The 15871-nt window shown below is 41.5% G+C and overlaps 1 protein-coding gene across 2 annotated transcripts in view; it reads right to left on the bottom strand.

The window, feature by feature from the left end:
• Positions 1-597: 597 nt before the first annotated feature.
• Positions 598-15871, bottom strand: part of kif5ab (kinesin family member 5A, b) — an 85484-nt gene continuing 70210 nt past the window's right edge. The window contains exons 21-29 of one of the 2 annotated variants that reach the window (XM_087841041.1): positions 15809-15869; positions 15645-15716; positions 15426-15530; positions 12726-12942; positions 11071-11434; positions 8504-8565; positions 6035-6062; positions 5568-5680; positions 598-4292 (exon numbers count right to left, since the gene is read on the bottom strand). In XM_087841041.1, the coding sequence (XP_087697167.1) occupies positions 5581-5680; positions 6035-6062; positions 8504-8565; positions 11071-11434; positions 12726-12942; positions 15426-15530; positions 15645-15716; positions 15809-15869 (1009 nt within the window). In that variant the 3' untranslated portion in view covers positions 598-4292; positions 5568-5580. The remainder of the gene's footprint in view (positions 4293-5567; positions 5681-6034; positions 6063-8503; positions 8566-11070; positions 11435-12725; positions 12943-15425; positions 15531-15644; positions 15717-15808; positions 15870-15871) is intronic. The other variant, XM_087841042.1, reaches the window with a different exon arrangement.

Genomic DNA, 15871 nt, shown 5'->3' with positions numbered 1-15871 from the left:
AGAATGATTTATTTTGATTTAAAACAATCCCCCAAACTTCGTGCTCGTTCAACTTGATGTGAAACTTAAATCGAAAACGTGTTCTCGAACAAACTGTACGGTTTGTTTGGTGTCCTCGTTTCAAAAATCAAAATATTGAACTAGCACTACGATTACACCAGATCAGGGGTCGGCAACCTGCGGTTCTGGAGCCGCATGCGGCTCTTTTGTCCTTATACTGCGGCTCCCAGTGTTTTCTTTTGCGTGGAAACCGGGTCCAAATGGCTCTTTGGGTGTAAAAGGTTGCTGAACCCTGCACTAGATAAACATAGTTTGAATAAAATGGTAGAAAATCATTATAACATATCATATAATAATTTAATTATTAATTAATTAATAAGCTCACATTTTACAAGACTTTATTGAGGGGTCAAGGTGATGTTAATTCCAGTATTCACACTGACCTCACTGGTGCAGCTGTTTTTAAAGCTGCTTTATCTCTCCTGCTTCTCTCCTGGGCTGCGAGCTGCAGAGGTTACTGACGTTATAATGGTTTATTCGGCTTTTACAAATGACATTAAAGAAGAATAATGACAAGAGCGTGTGGTAATCCTCAGCATCATATTTATTGAAAGGTGAGTTCATGAAACAACAGCGCTGTTTCTCAGCAGCTACAGAACAGAGTAGTTCATGCACTAAATCACACGCCATAAACAAACGAAACAACACACTGTTGTACAAATAAACACAGACACTTCGCCTCTGTCTTTTTTTAACCGCTCGGCCATTCCTGCAGTTCTCTTTCTGCATGTTCAGGATACAGAATCGCAATTCTTTGATCTTTGATCTTATCGGAATATTTTTTTTAGATTTGTTACAATTACTTTAAGACAAACAGAACAATTGTTTTTTCAAAACTAAAATAAACGCAGATCTACACACAGTCATTCAAACACTCCCAGTTTGATGAGCAACCACAGTGCGCGTTCGGGAGGCTGTTTTCAGCGACGCCGTGCTGACGAGACGTTTATGTTCAGCTCGCGGTTTCTATAGGTTATGTAAACACACACGACTTCAAAGGTTCAGTGGCCTTTTATTACCTTTTAAAAAGACAGATGATGAAAAAATAGATTTAAAGGGCGATTAAAGGGATGTAATAATAGTTAGAATGCTACACACATTTCACTCAACCTCAGTCCTGTAATAAGAATTATCTGTTACAAGTAACATCTTTGTGTTAAAGAGGGACAACTGTAAAAAATATAGTAGTATAGAAATTAAATATTTTATGGTTCCAGTTAGTTAAAAGTAGGATATTAAAAGACATCCATACGCTGGGTTAATTGGTGACCTAATTGTCTAAAGGTGTGGATGTGAGTCCGTCTCTGTGTGTTGACTGGTAACCTTAGCACCACACCCCCACCCGCCTGACCCACTAAAGCATAAGCAGGTTAGGTAATGGTACTAAACCATATCACATAGATAAATCCTTATGTTTTTCATCATATACTGAATATGAAAGGAGGACATAGCTGCAGAGTCTGAAAAGTGAAGCCAGAGTGGATCAAACCTGCAGTCTGACTCCTCAGGGTTCAATAAAATGTCACATTATGTAGAAGTCTATACACTCTGATGTGAAAGCGTTCCCTCCCTTCATTACCTCAGTAAACACTTTCCTGATAACTCTTACAGGTTAGCTTCAGTTCTTATCAAATACGACATGTTGTTCATTTTATCAATTATAGTTCTGATTAGAATCAAAAAGAAAGAGAAAGCTGGGGATACTTTAGAGCAGGGGCATCAACTCTTGAAACCAGACACAGAGAAGGCCAACAAGCTCAGTTCAAGACTTCACGGCAGAACTTTACAAACCACAGGGTGATGTGGTGACTATGTCCATCTTTTATATACAGTCTATGTTTGTTATAACATTGTAGAAAAACACAGACGTAGTTTATCTGAGCAACCACACAGCACAGGAAGTGTGTATGTCTGCAACACGGCCACACTGTTGTGCACTTCAGAAAATAAAACTCCTTCCTTCGTCCACTTAAAGACAAATATGTTGTTCATGCACGCTAACCTGTTGATGCTTTGATAAACATTACTGGTCCATTTTGGTTAGAAGCAGGTGCAAAACTCTGCTAATGAGAGGCAGCTTTTATCTGCACACAGACACGCAAAGCTCAGTGTCCACCGTCACCCTCGACCCTTCCATCCTGACTGTTTGATCAGGAGGTGCACAGAGTGAACGTGACGGGTGGCGAGGAGCTACTGACGGTCAGTGTGCGAGTGAACTGCCTTCATATATGCTCAGAAAACTCAGACTACACCCAATCAATACAGGACTGATACATTATCTGTACTTAGGGGTCAAAGATCAAATATCTCACTGGCTGATGAGATGCTACATCCATGTGCGCATGTGTGAGTCAGCAGGATAAGACAGCTCTTGATAACCTGGAGTAACCCTTGCTTCATGTCTCCAGCAGAGCTTCGAGCTCGCACAGAATAAGATCCTATTGAAGTGACTCACTACAGTTGGGGCTTTGGTTTCACTCTGAGGTGGTTCAGCAAAGAACCGTAAGATTAGTCTTTTTTTTTTTAAACGTTTCTTGGAACGGCGGCTCTCACACAAAACTGCAGAAATCTCAAATCTTTACGATTCACTACAAGGACTATAAAAATAATACAGTTGCACATCAAACAACAAAATGATAATGCTTCACTCGAAAACCGTTCTAAATTAGAGATAAATAGCCAGTAAATATTTGAAGTAGAGCAAACGATAAATAATATATTTCTTTCCAGCTAGTATAAAAATAGTTGCTACACACTTTTTCCACTCTGCCATGCTCTTGCATAACATGACAGTGACTAAATATTTCACGCACAATCCCTGACAGGCAGCTTTAAGGGATAATTTACAGCGTAAAGTTGCCTTTACAACTACACGACGAGTCTTTACAAAACAATCTGTCTTCATTTGCTTTCTGCTCACAGCTAAAACTTGCTACAATGTATCCTCTGAGGCTGATAAAGCACAAAGTTGTGCCTTAAAGAGTCTTATGGAGTCTCATACGTTTATTGTCTGTATTAAGCCAAGTATCATCCACAGTATATGTGTATATGAGTATTTTAAACTCAAGGGACACTTTGTTAGGTCCACTTTTGCCTGAAGAACTGCCTCGGTGCTTCATTGCATTAGTTTCATGAGCAGTTGCACAGGTATATCTAATAAAGTGGCCAGTGAGTGTAGTTTGCAGGCGTCGGTAGATTTACTACAAATACTCATATCTTTCTCTCATGTGCAAAAACTCATCACTTAGCCACACTCTCACACTTTTCTAACATTTTTCCTGATCACTGTGAACCGTGGAGTATTTTTAGTAAGCCCTGCATAAATCATCCTGCTGCGGTAAATGCTCACCAGAGCACCAAATGTGTTTATATCCATGACTGAACATAGTCCTTAACAAGTACACTGACTAACATTTGCTAAAAAGAGCAGTCCTCAAACATTTTGGGGGAATTACTTAGCCTTGGAAAAATGACACAATATAGGCACGGCCTGTTTTTGACTGTTTACTGAGAGCCACAGACAGGCTGTGGAGGTTTTCTGATACACCGCTTGGAACATTGTTAGCTTTTGTTCTTCTAATGAGATTTGGTACTAACGGCGCACACGATGCTTATCTTCTATTCTGGTTTTGGGACTTTAACATGTTTATATTGTTGCTTCACTAGTGTTCTTCCTCTTTAATACATATTTTTTGAAAAATGCTGACAACCAACATTGAAAATCAACATGCAGTGAAAAGTATAAATATCAGAAAAGTGATCACAAGGATCAAACTGTTTTCATGTTGTTAGTATTTTTTGTCTTTTAGATTTTCCATATGTTTATTAATGATACTGATGATAGTCTAATAATAATCATAATGCTCAATGCCGACATCCCTCACTGAGACAAACAGCACAACCTGGTGGAAACCTACCACACGGCACTTTCTCTTCCCCACCTTTCTATTTGTGGTCCCTTCATATTTCAAGTCATGGGGGAGGGGCTGCAGCAGCATCACAGGTGTAGGTTGCCAGGTCAGGCATTTGAGATGCAGTGCTTGTCAAACTGTTACACCCCACACGTCATAATACAGAAACGAGAAAGGATCGAAGAAAACAAGCAGGGTGCCTAAAAACGACACGGGAGGTCTGTTTACAGCAGGTGAGGAGGATGCGAGAGGAAGGGGAGTCTGGGAGGACAGTGATCAGCTGCATGCAGATTTACAGAGGCCTCAGAAAAAAACGTCTGCCTGGAGAGAGAGAGAGACAGACATAGACAGAAACAGTGAATAAGAGCGACAGATACATTTGAGAGAAATGGTGAAAGCAAAGGATTGCAGAAGACAGGAGACAGCAGCCGGTGAGTCATGCCATCAATGCCAGACGGAACATGTCTCGAGTCATTTTATACCTGGTGTCTTTACTGAGGAGTTACTTTTATTTGAGAACTGCACGGTGTCCTCTGGGGCACGATTTACATTTAACAGCGCATAAAATTCAGCAGCTTTGTGGAAGACTTGTATTTACTCGCTTGCAAACTTTACTCCAGCTGAAAGGACTTGAGAAGTCGGGGCGACCATGGCTCAGGGGGTTGGGAAGCGTATCTGTAACCGGAAGGTCGCCGGTTCGATCCTCTCTGTCCTGGTCGTTGAGTCCTTTACCCTACCGCCTACTGGTGTTGGCCAGAGGGGCCGATGGCGCGATATGGCAGCCTCACCTCTGTCAGTCTGCCCCAGGGCAGCCAGTCTGTTGGCTAGTTGCGGCTACAACTAGTTGCAGCCAGTTGTGGCTACAACCGTAGCTGCCTCCACCAGTGTGTGAATGTGAGAGTGAATAAATAGTGGCATTGTAAAGCGCTTTGGGTGCCTTGAAAAGCGCTATATAAATCCAATCCATTATTATAAAAGTTAGAATAACGTCCCCTCATCTTCATTACATTCCTCAGAGGAATATAGGAATATATAGCATATTGGACATTATTCGTCTTAACATGATTGCAGTTTAAATTAAATATGCATTCCTAAATAAGGTCAATTCACTGTCAAGAGTGAAGTATTTTTAAAGGAAGTATTTTTAAAGGAAGGTGCATACAGATCACGTCTGTTAGGGATTTTTGTGCAAAGTGTCTCACACTCTTAAAATAAAAACTCACCCAGGTTTCTCACATTGTTACAGCTGCCCACAAAGCACCAAAGAGCTGAAGCCAAGCAGCCTTAAAGAAATAGTGCTGATTCATAAGACCTCATGACCCGATACATCAATTCTAATCGCATTTTACTACAGCACGATGCGCGATGAACTGAGGAAAATGTCTGTTTTCGGGCATTATCTAACGCGCTTCTATGCATCCTACTGCCAAATCTGTCAGTGCTGATTCAAGTCTGTTGGGGCTCTTGGCGAGAAATTCACAGGGTCCTCCTACCACCAGAATTCATAACCATTATAAATAATGACCAATTTGAATGGTTATGAATTGTTAATAGTGTATCTTCTCCATAAATAGCTTCCCCATTCTGCTTTCTTACCTGCTCAGGACTATTAGCTGGCTGAAGCTTCTGGCTGCAGACTGTAGAGTTTAGCTGGGTCCTGATTGTCACACACATCAGTTCTGGATACAGAATTCACATTCAGACACATGCTAAGACAGAGAGCAGAACCAAAGGCCGTTGCAGCATCATCCACAGCAGCAGCAGCAGTAGCAGTGACAGCAACAAGGGGGCAGCGGTGATGCAGAAAGAAACAGCAGTAAGAATCAAATCAATGCTTTTACAGTCCTCATTCTAAAACAGAAGTGCGATCAGTGCGTGCAAGACAAATGTGGCAGCGCAGTTTGTGACGGTATGCTTCTACCATTATTTACTGCTACTAGATGCATTACCTTAATTAGTCGCTGAAATTAAAAGACAGCTAATTACAACCAATATTTCTACCCTCCAGCAAGTCAGCGACAGACACCAGCAGGTGCTTTGCAGTTATTTAAAAAGAGTCTTACCTGTTGTCATTGATATCTGTGGTGTTTCCTGTGGACAGAAAGAGTGCATGAGGAGGCAGGCAGGTGCACAGTGACAAGGTTGGTGGCGTGTGAAGTGAGGGAGGAAAAGTGGGTTTGTAACAGACGCTCAATTTTGCGCAAGTTCAATTAAAACAGCCTAATGTGAAAGTGAAGTTAGACGGCCTTGGAACAAGCAGCTGCATAATGTGTTGTATTAGACGCCGATATCTCACATTTGAATGACTAAACAGAACATTTTACGAGCACTTTACTGATCTGGCAACCCCATCAGTAAGGCAAGGATGGAAAAGCAGCACCAGCTCAGGTTTAGCTGCCCAAAACTTCATGCTTAGGGAATGATTACGGGCAGGGCCATTAGGTTATTTTCTACTAACATATCATTAACCTCCTAAGACCCGAACTCTTCCACAGCATGCATTCTTAATTTCTCTTTGATATTTGGTGAATGTAAACACAGAGAATTACCAGTTTGTTTGTTTACCTTATTTTTGTTTTTAAGAAAAATAAGAGCCACATATGAGGACATTTGTTTAAAATTTCGATAGATCAGTGGCAGTATAACGTCCTCGTAAGTGGATATCAGGCCCTTGTAGAGCAAAATTGAGTATTTTGGTCTAAATAACCCAAAATGTGGACGCCAGGTCCTAGGAGGTTAAAGTTACCAGAAAGACTGATGCCATGGTAACACAAATACTGACTGTCACTTATAGGTTTTGTAACTTTCACCTGCACCTGAAGAGTTTTCATTGTGTAACATCTCTACAGGACATAAACACATTTAATGTTGCTTGAGCGAATGACCAATAAACAGTGGCAAACTCTGCCGTTTGACCATAAGTGCCTCATGTTTCCCATCTAAAGTGTCCTTGCATTAAAGTACAACCATCCCAAGGACTTTTATTAGCAGAAAACCAACAACACTTTCTTGGGAAATTGGGTCTGGTTTTAATACTGGTTCCTGGATCATTTTTATATCCTGCAGAACCTGATGAACTGAATTCAGTCCCAGCAGCGACTCTATTAACTCAACCCTCGGAGGCTGGCATTCTACCTGAATTACTGTGACAGAGATTCATTTCACCGAACATCCACTTGGCCTTTCTGCATGACAACGTATCGACAAAACATAACGAGACACTTCGGTTGCTTCTCAGTTTTTAGCAAGCCTCCGTGGATTTATCCATTGTTATGCACAGAAGCAACTTTATTTAATTTGTGCACAATTTGATGAGATGGATGCAATCATGGGACCTCACGCTTGACTGGATTATGAGGCCTGTTCAGTTTAATCCCTTAAGTAGAAAAAAATATTGTGACAGTTAATAAAAGTCCTTATCCTGTCTTGTGTGATGTTGCACATGTAGACACTGTAACCGTGAATGTTACATTTAAACATGCTATAAATAAGAAATAGGCTGCTGCTCTTTGAGATGTGCATTTTTTCATAACTCACTGAAATTCATGACACTGAGAATAACAACGGTAAATAGCAGCAATGAACCAGAAGATTTATGGCTTCAAAAGTCTGATTACATGATAATTACAGTTGACATTTGCCTAGTATGAAGGAAAATAAGAAATTAATCTGAATGAATAAAAAACAGCTGAAAAAAATCAGAAATTTACAGACAAAAAGAGCAAAATATTGACTTTTCTTCCACAGCATATAATGGGAAACCAGACTAAACCTGATTAAATCCTTTAAGGGTTCAAACAGGCTTTAAAGTAGTGAGATCAGTAGTGATCTGTGACATTTAATTAAAAGCTCATATTGTAGCAGCAGACTGATTTATTGGCACAAACCCCGTTTCCGACTTTTATTGAAATTCCTTGAGAATCAAAGAGGTGTGGTGTTGTTACACAACTCAACAACTGTCATCGCTGGGTCAGAAGCTGAGGTGGGCGTCGCAGCCCGTCTGTCGGTTACCTGTCTCTATCTGAGTAATGACACAGCAAGCCTAATCCATCTCCTCCAGAGTCTGTCGCTGACGGGTGCAGACGAGCGCGCACACTCACACACACAAAAAGCTTTTGCCTCAAACAAAAACCTCGAGCGGCGGGAGCAGTTCACTGCACATTTTTCATTCAACTTTTACAAAAACGATCATCTGTATCCTGCTAATGTCACTCTATGCAAGGAGAAGAAATCCCTGACTTCACTTCCCACTGGCTCAGAGTGAGAGTTAAATCTACTGACTACAACTTCATTACACAAACGTAATATGGACTAAAAGAAAGGTTTACGACAGCAACAGGGCAATCACAGCGTTAACAGCCAGCAATCTGGAAGAGTATATAAAGCCACATTCAAACGTAATGGTTTATATAAAGGCATAATGACAATCGCTTAAAAAAAAACAGTCATAAAAATAAATCCATTTACCTCTGCTGATTGCGATTATAAAAATTCTCATTACTTTTTACAGGTTTTATCTGAACAGGGCTCACCGTTTTCTGAATCGAGTATTTCGGAAGCGTTGTCTGCTTGGCTTTCTGATTCAGCCGGAGGCCTGTAAGAGCAGAAACACAAGCACCTGTCAACATTACGTGAAAGTTATCTTTTAAAATCTTGAGCTATAATCAAGACTTTTCATTACACGAAACAGCTGAAGTAAACATGAAAACTTTATGAACTTTACGACTTTTGACTGCTTCACAAGCAGAGTGCAGACTATATGCATTTAGAACAGCAACAGACAGAACTCAGTACTGTGCAAAAGTCTTAGGCCAAGTATCGTGGCAAAGCATGCACCAGTGTGTCTGTTACATCAGCGGTCCCCAACCCCCGGGCCTCGGACCGGTCCGTGAGTCGTTTGGTACCGGGCCGTGAGAGTTGAGGCTCAGGTGTGAAATGTATAGTTTTCAGCGTTATTTTGTTATCGTTTTTATCGTTTACTCGGTTTTCCTTGGTCTTTTCACGTGTGTTATGAATAAATCTTCTATTCGGAAACAGGGCGACCATGGCTCAGGGGGTTGGGAAGCGCATCTGTAACCGAAAGGTTGCCGGTTCGATCCCTGGGCTCTCTGTCCTGGTCGTTGTGTCCTTGGGCAAGTACCCTACCACCTACTGGTGTTGGCCAGAGGGGCCGATGGCGCGATATGGCAGCCTCGCTTCTGTCAGTCTGCCCCAGGGCAGCTGTGGCTACAGCTGTAGCTGCCTCCACCAGTGTGGGAAAGCAAGAGTGAATGAATAGTGGCATTGTAAAGCCACTATTGGGTGCCTTGAAAAGCGCTATATAAATCCAATCCATTATTATTATTATATTTATAAACGTCATCCTTGACTGGAGACAGCAGTTGAAACTAGGGGTGGGTTTTTATAATCGATTTATCAATTAAAATCGATTCTGGCTTGGATAACGTAAAATCGATTCATTAAAATCCTGAATCGATTTTTTAATACAAATTTATTTTGCCCGAAATGCCAGAATCTCAGGTGAAATCTCACAAAATTTCAACAACCACCAAACAGCTAAGACAGTAAATGAGAGCAGGAACACGGATTCTGCACAAAGACTTAAACACACAGCGCGACCCGCAGATCAGAATCAGTTAGATGTCGAATTTCTCACAGTCGGGGCTGAAAGCCGACAGCTCGCTGATTCTGATCTGTCGGCGGATCCACGCTTTGTGTTCACGCCCTTTATGCGCTGATTCTAAAGCTGTTAGTTTGATGTCTTTCCAAACAATATTGACCGAACCAGCAGCAAAAGAAGATCCAAACTATGCTTCACATAAACATCGTCATGTATTCACTCTTACTTTTACTGTTTTGCTTCTACCATGAGGCACAGCTCTCTCTCTCTCCCCCCCCCTCTCTCTCTCTCCCCCTCTCTCTGTATGGTTTTCTGCATTATTCGCTTGCTTGTTACGCACAAGTCTACCTTTGTTTACAGCGCTATCGGCCGACTTTTTTTTTCTTTCCGTTTTATATACTTCCGAAAAGAAAACCTAATTTCTGCCGTTCAATGCTGAACAAATTTAAACTTTTTAAAATTATGCAAAACGCTTAGCCGTGTCTCTAATAAAACCGCTGTAACTTCAGAGGTAATGTTCATATGTTGATTAATGGTTTTCTTTCGTTTTTGATGTACTGCAGAATATTTTTATAAAATCCCAGGCCAGGAAAAATCACCTTCATGTTTTTCTGTGTTTTATCTTCAGCTACTTTGACACAAAGGCATCTGCTGTTACACTCACACCTTTGATAAAGTCTTGCGTGTGTCAGCTTCCTTTTTATAGATACAAAAATATGTAAATGTACTGATCTGAATTATAATATTTCTGACTGTCAAAATTTCCCAGATTCAAATCGAATCGAATCGAATCGAATTAAATCGAATCGTGGATCGAATCGATTCTGGACCTTGTGAATCGGAATTGAATCGATTCTAGAAATCAGTGACGATACCCAGCCCTAGTTGAAACCATAATGAAATAAATAAGAAAGCCAACTATGGCTACAAAGAACAGCTCAACTTTTACAATTAATCAAGTTATGTTAAAGACACGAATAAGGCAGAGATTTAAAAAAGCTAAATAATGTTCAAACATTTCAATACATGTTTGAAATGTTTAGGCAGGAGTAAGGATAAACAAATTCATTCAAACAACCTAATTCACCGAGTTAATCCTAATGGATTAAAAGATTATAAATAAAATTGAAAATAAGGACAAAGTGCAGGCTAACAGTACAAACCCAATTATTATGTAAACATAATGGATTAACTGGTGATATCAGTCACTAAAAGACACTGAGAAGTCTGACTGGTCTGTGGGTCCGATAAAAAGGTTAATAAACACTCTTGACGCAAACTTAAGAAAAGTTCCAGACAACATTAAGTGGCATACAGGTATTGCCCCTCAGTACGTTCTCATATAAAACCAGAGAAAGCCAGAAAGTGTGGCTTAGTTAAAGTTATATGATACCGATTATTAACTAAAGTCAAGAAGATGAAATATGGTAAGAACCACAAAAAGTGACTAAAATCGCCCAAAACAGCTGTTTTACTCACATATTGTTTTGAACATTGCTGTCATGTGCGTCATTATTTTGGAAGTCGAGGTGTTTGGCAGGGCTGTTCTGATTGGAGTTGGACTCAGGTAGCCTGGGCTCACTCTCTGGTGTTGAGGGAGAAGTAGGAGAAGCAGATATAGGAGACGAAGGAGCAGCAGGAGCAGCGGGAGCAGCGGGAGCAGCGGGAGCAGCGGGAGCAGCAGGAGCAGCGGGAGCAGCAGGAGCAGCAGCAGCAGGGGCTGCTTTGTTCCTGTTGTGGAAAACAGCGTTGCAGAAGGCAATGGGCTGATCGCTGAAGCCTCGGATAAAGAAGGGGTTGGTGGGAGAGCAGACTGGGTAGTGGCCTGGGCGTACAGGCTTGGCTGTAAGTGATAACAGAGAACAGTGTATTGATTGCTTCACTCATCCATTAAAGCCAGACGTATTTAATTTGCCCTTTAGGATGATGCTTAAAGCCCAACACTGAAAATATATTAATGCAAAGCGAAATATCACAGATAGTCTCGTTTGCTTTGCTTTAATCCTCGAATGAAAATCATTATGCTGAAAGCGCTGATTTAAATCAATAGCTCATTTTCTCATTACAGCAGCACATGCATCTCTCATTTCTTTAGTGAAATTACCCTGAGTTGAAGTAGCAAGCTAGTGATCAGAATGAATTACACTGTTACTCTAACGTTTCGCATTTCTTTAAGGAGAATATGCCTACCGCGTAAATCCTTAGAAGCCGAATGTTCCACCAACTGTTACATTCTTTCATGCAAAAACTCTCTCGACAGCTTTTTGTTTTGTTTAAGTAAATTCTTTTCTCATTTCGGTGCAACGTAAACAGTCCTTTACATATTTGTTCCACAGCAGGAGAATTCGGTTACATGCATGTTTGCTTGCTGAATATGAAACAAGCTTGGAAGAGGAAGAAAAGGGCATCAGCTCGATCGTGCAGGTTGTGAAAATGTGATGATATGTTAAGAGGAATGTAGGAAGGAGACAACAGATGAGCAGAGCAGAGAGGGAAAAAGCACACAATGGATGCTGCTTGTGGGAAAATCTCAACAGGGACGTGAAAAGAATGGCTGCACAATGCTGAACGATTTTTCTCACATGCTGCATTACAAAGGAGGCGATCTGATGGGAGGGAGATGAGACGCACAACGGTGTCTACATGTGCAACATCACACATGTAGTGCTGGAGAGGATATATGTACTATATCCTTCCTACAGTGCAGCCAAAGGAAGTGGCATGGGCTTTGCATGCATTTTTTCCCCTTATTTTATTATTGAATTTGGGGCTTATACATCACATCATAAAAGAAAATTAGCCTGACTTTTAGATTTACCACATTTGAGTGGATTAACCGACATGTTCTGATGAATCGGTTGATTTAAATTCAATGTTTTTCAGGTGCTGTGCTGCCCAATTACTGAGAAACAGCTTTCACATGTGTCTCTAAACTGTTATGAAACGATGCAGTGGCAACGATGAATTTGCTGCAGACTAAATGATTGGATGCATTTTACAGCTACCTACAGATTAAAAGATACTGCAGTGTTAAAGCAATCGCAAAGCTTTCACAGAAATGACCCATGCAGCACTGTCACGTAACTTCTAGCAGACTGCGGCTGTTATTTTGAATCTGTGAGCAAGTTGTATACCGATGAGCGCAGCGTGGGGTCGGCGGAAGGGAGCGCGGGCCCTCATCACATCTTTGATTCGCTCCACCTCCTGTTGGTAGCGATGGCGGTCCTTCATGGCTCCTTCTTTTGCCTCCTTCAGCGCACCCTCGAGCGCCTTTACTCGCTCGGCTGTAGACCGAAGACGTTTCTCCAGTTTTGGAAGCTCGCAGCGCAGATCTGCGTTGTCACGTACCAGCTGTAACACAAATCCGACATGTGCAAAAAACAAGCTATAACTACAGAAAGACAGTTAGACATTTTCTATGATTCAAAGCAATTTCTTACTACAGGCTGACACACTCACGCTCTGATGAATGCACCAGGGCAGCTCAGGGTTCAGTATCTTGCCCAAGGATAATTTATAAGCAGACTAAAGGAGCAGGGGATCAGTCCACTGGCTGCTAATTGATAGATGACCCATTTTACTTCCTGAACCATTGCCTCCCCAAAGAGTTGCTCATATGTTTTGCAATCTAAGATTTTTTTTTACTAAGAATATAGTGCAGAGTACAAAAAGTGGAGCCTAGGAAGTGTGTGACCATAACGTCCATTTCAGATCAGTTAGGGTCAAATGGGTGCAGTGGGGTGGAACAGAGAAACATCAAGTGTAACCTGACAATTGTACCAGGAAGAGACAGCCCACAATTGCACCGGTGATGTAAAAAGCACTACTTCTATCAGAAATCTACAACCGGGAAAAAGTTGGAAAACTGTTGAATCATCTCCATTTAAGTTTCTGTTATGAATTAAAATAATGGGCCTGAACACAATGAATGAATATTTCAAGGTATTTTAGAGGTGACCAGCATGGCAGCTGTTCCTCTACACCTCAGATCTCAGCAGAGCCTCAAAGCATCATGAGAATATGAATTAGCCTAAGCAGATCAGAAGGGAAGAATAGAATCACAATCCTCTTGAATATTGTGCGGCTTCGATGAGCAGATGCTGTAAACAGTTGCGTGACATTATGATAATCATCATTATGATTTTCCTAAACATGTATTAAATCCGTGGGTGTAATGGATCTTTTAAACTGGGTATTTTTTAAAGGAACATAGTTGCTAGATGCTGATATGAGTGTCTGAGCTGTTGTTCGGATGTCCATGACACATGAGGCAATCTGTGATCTGATTTTCACTTGGTGCAAATGTGCATGAACAGTTTTACTGAGACAAGATACTCCAACTTGCAGTTGTGCCGTTCTTACAGTAGCACCCCACCCCTGCGGCACTTTCAGCAGGTTATTGTCTGACCCCACACTGCCAGAGTACTGCAGGTCTTTCTGGATCAGTAGTATATATCCAGAAATCCCCCGTCCAAGCACTTAGTCTCAAGTGTGACTCCTAAAAAGCACAACTGGGACATGGAGGGTCGATGCCACTGCACTCAACCAGGAACAGAGAGCAGCTCCTGATAACTGATCCAGACACTTGTGCAGTCCAGGTGGCTACTTGCATCATATCCAGAGGTGGCCATACCTTGTATTAAATATTCATATATATCAGCGTTGGCCTAGAAAATCCATATGTGCACTTGTCAGTTAATATTATAATGTGCCTATATTTATGAAGCTAAATCAACACGAGGACGCAATGATTTAAATCTGCCTCATGCTGCATGTTTCCTCTAAACGCAAACGTTAATAAGTGAGCACCTAAACACTCACAGTCTGCTTCTGTGTGATCATGCAAACTAATCCATACCCTGCAGAGATAATGAGCACTATAGCTGAGATTTTTTCCACAATGGGCAACGTTATCTAGCAGCCAAAGCATTAATGTGTTTGGGATATTCACCTGTGGCTCGTTGGCGTTAGTTTGTTTGCTGGCGACATATTTTAGTGACGATTGCTCGTTTTTTACAGTTGACGGACAGACAGAGATGATTAAATCTGTGCAGCGGCAGAGAAACTTGCAGCTTTGGTGTAGTGTCCACTGCCCATTTGCACGCCTTATCACTTTACTGCTGATTTATGACCATGACTTTCACCTTCCATTCCCACAGTATCAGCAGGTGGTGGATGGGATGGAGTCTCCCAGCAGCCACTTTAGGATTGGTTTTCTGCCTGACAAACTGCTGCACTGCAGCTTTCCCCAATCTGCCAGCCTGCAGAACATTCAGCACATCCAACACTTAGTCCACGGAGGTGGTCCATTTAGGAATATTAAAAATATGAGGTGTGTGCGTATGTTTATGACTTTCTGAGAGCAAGGTTGGTTTTCAGAGTTTGTGTGGAAGCGGAGAAAAGACCGAGAATGCCTGTTTGCACCTGCATCAGGAGTGTTCAAGTCTTACTGTTTTATGCAGTGAGGCGTCCTTTCCCTGGAGAGAGAGGGGGGGTTAACAAATCCTGCTGCTCTGTTTTCAAGGAGACTTTCATGTGAACTTGGTGTAGTGAGATGATCGATCGTGCTAGTGTTTCTTTTGCCCACAGGAGAGAAATGACAAACACTGCACACAGCTCTGTATTTTAATTTGTCTGTGCCTCTTTGTCCGCCGCACATATTCATCGTAGACATTTTTTGATTTATTGCTGCAACCCTGCAGAGGGGAAATCAGCCCCCTGGTCAAAGGGAACCTGGTCATTGGTCTTAATTTTCAAACTAGGCGTGGACAGGTCAAATGTTTCCTGTTTCTGTCACTATAAATTAAAGTTCTGTAGGAGCTGTGTGCTGTTACCTGTTTGTGAACCTTTGTAAGCTGGTCCAGGTTGTTTTCAAGAAAGGAAATCTTTTGTTTCTGGGTGATGTATCCGCCAGTATCATCAGGCTCCATCTGTGCACTCTGTCGATTAAAAAAGAGATGAAATAGAAAATAGAATAGAAAATGTCACCGTAACTCTAGACAGAACCACCTGTTTCTACGTGTTGAGTAAAAGGGTTTAGTTATGTCTCTTACTTTTCTAAATCGAGTTGTGAGGTCTTGAACAAAAAGCTTGCGGAGGTTGTGCAGGGTGTGGAGCTCACGAGCCTGCAGTGTGATAAAGGAACAGAGAAAATAGTGCAGTTAAAGCAGTTCGAGAGGACTGAGTCGTTGAATCGTGACAGAATTTATTAACTTACAACAGTTTCCTCCAGGCCTTTGAGATCCTGTTTGGATTGTTCGTGTCGTTCGTGGAGGAATCT

This window comes from Neolamprologus brichardi, chromosome 5 (assembly GCF_056152115.1).
Source record: "Neolamprologus brichardi isolate AB-2024 chromosome 5, ASM5615211v1, whole genome shotgun sequence".
NCBI classification, from domain to species: Eukaryota; Metazoa; Chordata; class Actinopteri; order Cichliformes; family Cichlidae; genus Neolamprologus; species Neolamprologus brichardi.
Note: the sequence above shows the minus strand (reverse complement) of the source record. Positions and strands in the feature narration are given on the sequence as shown.